A 4,594-nucleotide genomic window follows, 5' to 3' on the forward strand; every position below is an offset into this window, starting at 1 on the left:
CTTTACACAATTGATGTGTGTATGGATTGTAATAAGAGTTGTATGAGCCCCTAATAAAATGATTTTTGAAAAAAATTCTGCGAGGGTATCCCTGACTCTGAAACAGACAATTCAGTCTTAGGGATCTGACAAGGCCTCCTTCCTGGAGGAAGTGAGAACTGCAGGAGGATTAAGAGCTAACCAAATGGATATGATTACCGGGGAGAAAAAAAGAGGAAGAGAGTTGCAGGTCACAGAAAAAAGTGGTTGATTTATCTCAAAGAATAGCTGATCTTTATCTGAAAGTCTTGTCGTAGGCTCTAACGAGTGGCAAACAGGTGAAGAAAATGTGTGATAATCTTCTGTAGTGACCGTTCTAGGCTAGATCTTAGGCCATTGACTTGAGTTTGATTAATGTGTCTAATTAAAGAGGAAATACACTTAACAACACTAAAAATGCTCTGCGTGATCCACAGGTACACTGTCCTTGGTTTTGGGAAATGTCAAGATTTTGAGGCAAAAACAAATAAATATTCACACACTTGATTTAAAGCAGAAAACTGATGCTATGTTTGAAAGAACCTCAGACCAAATCCAAGAATATGCTGGGCTTCTTCTATCTTCTGTTATAATGTGTGTGAATTTTCTTTTTAAAGAATTTTGAATAACGTATGCTTAAGATATGAGTGGATGTCTGTATTGTTGGTATTTCAGGTGTCAAATTAATGGTATTTATTCCCTGCTAATATAGGAATCCAATTGGGATATAAAAGAGCCAGGTGGCCAGAGTTCAAAATGTCTTTGTTAGCAGCAGAGTTTTGAGAGTGTCTTTTAGCTATATGGTAATAATAAGAATCCTAGGACTACAGCCCTGGATTAGGAAGAAATAATCCCTCTAGTCTTTGGTGGTGTTGAACCAACACATGCCCCATACAAAATAAGGTACATGTAACCAGCCCATACTTGGGTACCATATTAGACTCTTCTTCCTACAAGTTCAGTCACCAGAAGCCAAGCCTGCTTCCTTGGTCCTAATTTTCAATGAGTGTGTTTTCTACTAAGCAATAGACTTCTATACTATTTTCTAAAAACCAACATGCCGAATCTAAATTTAAGAGTAGTTAGTTATTATACACGATTTTCCTGTTGGCTTTCCATATAATTTCCACTAAGAAGTGAATAAGACTCAAAGACTTGGAGTTGATTAGTGTAGCTGTGTGGCAAAGTCCCAAGAAGCCAGCTGTACAATTCCTGAATCATGGTTTCTAAAATTTGCACTATGGTGCTTAGTTCCCTAAGGGATATAATTACTTTTTCCATAATACCCTGGGCTTAGAATGACCTCAGGCTAAGCAAAAGCATTTTATGTTGCTCTATTTCTCTGGTGTGGGACAAAGCAAGTTGCATTTATAGCAGCTGAAATTCCAGTGGCCTGGTCCTTGCTGGCAGACAGCCATAGGACTGGCTTGAGGGAAGGGATGCTGCTGGTGAAAATCAAAGAGCTCAGCAGTTCTGCTTTGTGCTCTCCTTGGCAGTACAAAGCCTTGCTTGTTATCATCCCACCTTTCTCTACCACGAGCCCACAAAATTAGATATTATCAGTCTATAAAAGTGCTGAAAGGGCCACAATAACTCCCAAGGTTACCAAAGGTACTGTCCCATCTTCTCTTGATGACTAAAAGGACTTAAACCAGAAATAGAGGGATGGATGTATAGCTTTTTTGAAGGACAGTGGAATACCACTTCTGAATTTCGGAGTTGTTGAACATTGGCTGTACCATTATTTTCACATTCTCTCTGTTCTTTCGCAGGCATGATGTTTTATGTTTCTTCTCTTTCAGGACTCATCGTTGGGGTAATCCTGAGATATGGCACCCCTGCCACCAGTGGCCATGACAAGTCCCTCAGCTGCACGCAGGAAGACAGGGCTTTCAGCACCTTATTAGTGAATGTCAGTGGGAAATTCTTCGAATATACCCTGAAAGGAGAAATTAGTCCTGGCAAGATCAACAATGTAGAGCAGAATGACATGCTGAGGAAGGTGAGCAGGGGACACTCAGCCCCCCTTGTCCTGATATTGGTTTTATTTCCCGACTCTCGATTCTGTGAAGAAAAATCTTTTCACATTCCTGGAATATCTATAACATTCCCAGCTCTCCATTTTGTTGGTAATCTTTGGGGCTATGATGAGGACATGAAGGACCCAGAACAGAATCTGAGCTGTTCAGCTTGGTGACCACCTTGGGCTTGGTCAGATCAGGAGCTGATGTGGGAACTGACTGTGCCATGCATTTGTTGGTACATCCGAATGCAGCTTCTCTCTCCTACCCCCATATCTTCTATGTCTGCTCTCCCTGTGGGTTCAAGATGAGATTGTTTCTTCCTTAAAATAAAATTTAACTTTTACCTTATTTATTTATGATTCAGAAGTGTAGTTCTTAGTTCTTCATTATTCTTTTGCTCTTTTCTACAAATATTTATGGAATGTCTACTCTCATTGGTGATTAATACCAAAGGCTTAATGAATCTTCAGGGGAAGAAAATCTTGTTGCTTTAAAATTTGAGCCCAACCAAGCTTTTTCATTTGCCATTGGAGGTAGCTAAGATAGTCCACAGGAAAATGAATTCTGTGATTTTCCCATGTGGGTAATTCCTAAGATAAGCAGGAGATCTCTATGTTGACCTATATTCTATTACCTTACAGACAAGAGCTAATCAGCAGGAATGCTTCTGTGGAGGCATGTTGAGGCAGATTGGTGGATGCAAAGAGCTTTTAAGTGTCAGAAAACCCTTATACTAGTTCGTATATTACTGGGTGACTTCCAACAAGTCCTACCTTTTTTCAGTCCAATGTCCGCGTATTGGGTAGGTATTAGCCAGGAGTCTTTGGGTGGCACATTGCAAAATGGTCAATGCACTTGACTGCCAACTGAAAGGTTAGAGGTTCAAGTCTACCCAAAGACTCCTTGGAAGAAAGTCCCGATGAAAAATAATCTACTTTAGAAAAAGCAGTTATTGAAAATACTGTGCAGCACACCCATATTCTACAGCAAAGGGGATTGCCATACATCAGAATTGAGAGCAACTGGTGGTATTGTTCAAGGCCCCTTGTCATTTGGACAGTCCCTACGTTTCAGACTACTTTTGTCTTCAGCAAGATCTAATAAAATATAATCTGAAAAAATCATCCTACTTTAATTAGGCATATCATCATTTCCAAAATCCCCTCAAATTAAACTTTACTTTTAATAGTAAAATGAAGATTTAAAATAATTAACTGGAAAAAAGTCAGTAAGTCTAGTCACATGAGCACATTGTTGAAAAGGTTAGCTGGTTTATAGAATAGCTTATATAACTCTTTTCTGGATATAAGATTTTGTTACTTGATAGTTTCAGAGGGTTTTCCTGTATCAAGCTAATTCCCCCTTAGAGTTGCTGAATTTGGGAAGCCACTTGCGTCAATGGTGACTTTGATCTAAGCTACATTAAGTGTCACGGAAGACTGTTGACAACCCAACAGTCTTCTGTAAGTAGAGTCGAGTTGATTCTGTAATAGGATCCAGGAAATAAAAAATCATGACTGTATCTTATGTCACAATTGAGCTTTTATAAGAATTCGATGGAAATCAAGATATTTTAATTTCTTCTTTATAACATTAGCCCCAAACTTTATAAACGTTCTCAAAATTGCATCAATATGTATTCAAGCAACATATTGTGAAGCAGTGTTGTGAAGAGAAGAGACTGGCAGCATACAAGGGGGTCATTTTATGGCTTCTCTCCTGTGATGAGTCTATGGTTTTCCACATTGTGGTATTTTCTCTAAATGCTCAAAATGATGTACAATGACTTAAACTTAAGTAAATTACTCAGAATATTAAGCATATATGATAGCATTGTTGCAGTTGAGTTGCTTCCCATGGCAACCTGTTACATCACTAAAAACAAAAACAAAAATCAAACCCACTGCTATGGAGTTTTGGGACTCATTGCAACCCTATATACAGGGTTTCTATGGTTGTAAATCTTTCCAGGAGCAGATAGTTTTATTTTTCTCCAGAGGGACTGCTGGTGAGTTTGAACTGCTGACTTGTGATTAGCAGTCCAACACGTAACCAACAGTGCCACCAGGATTTATTATATCACTAATTGGTATGAAAATATTGACTTTTTGGTTTTTAAACTTTTAGGTAACATTTGATCCAGAGGTGTTTTTTAATATTCTGCTGCCTCCAATTATATTTCATGCTGGGTACAGTTTAAAAAAGGTAAGAGGTTTTTACAGTCTTTTTAAACAAATAAACATTTGTTGATTTTTTTTCGTTCTGAATATACACAACAACAACAACACATTTGCCAATTCAATAAGTTTCTATATGTACAATTTAGTGACAGTAATTACATTCTTTGAGTTGTGTAACTATCTTCACTCTCTTTTTCCAAGTTGTTCTTTTCTTATTAATATAAACTCACTGCCCCCTAAGGTTTGGAAGCAAGAGAAGGAGAGACAGAAATAGGAAGAGGAAATAGAATGTATGACAAACTGTCTCCAACAACTGCTTCCTTTGCCGCGAGATCAGAACTGGATGGTGCTTGATTACTATTAGTGAACTTT

General features: G+C 38.2%; 1 protein-coding gene across 1 annotated transcript in view; it reads left to right on the forward strand.

Annotated features, from left to right (window-relative positions):
* Window positions 1-4,594, forward strand: part of SLC9A7 (solute carrier family 9 member A7) — a 193,227-nt gene that overhangs the window by 97,863 nt on the left and 90,770 nt on the right. The window contains exons 3-4 of the mRNA XM_004713195.2: window positions 1,821-2,020; window positions 4,170-4,247. Coding sequence (XP_004713252.2) covers window positions 1,821-2,020; window positions 4,170-4,247 — 278 coding nt within the window. The remainder of the gene's footprint in view (window positions 1-1,820; window positions 2,021-4,169; window positions 4,248-4,594) is intronic.

The sequence above is a fragment of the Echinops telfairi genome, unplaced genomic scaffold, assembly GCF_000313985.2.
Source record: "Echinops telfairi isolate 266 unplaced genomic scaffold, ASM31398v2 ScPeMD7_19;HRSCAF=73, whole genome shotgun sequence".
Classification (NCBI taxonomy): domain Eukaryota; kingdom Metazoa; phylum Chordata; class Mammalia; order Afrosoricida; family Tenrecidae; genus Echinops; species Echinops telfairi.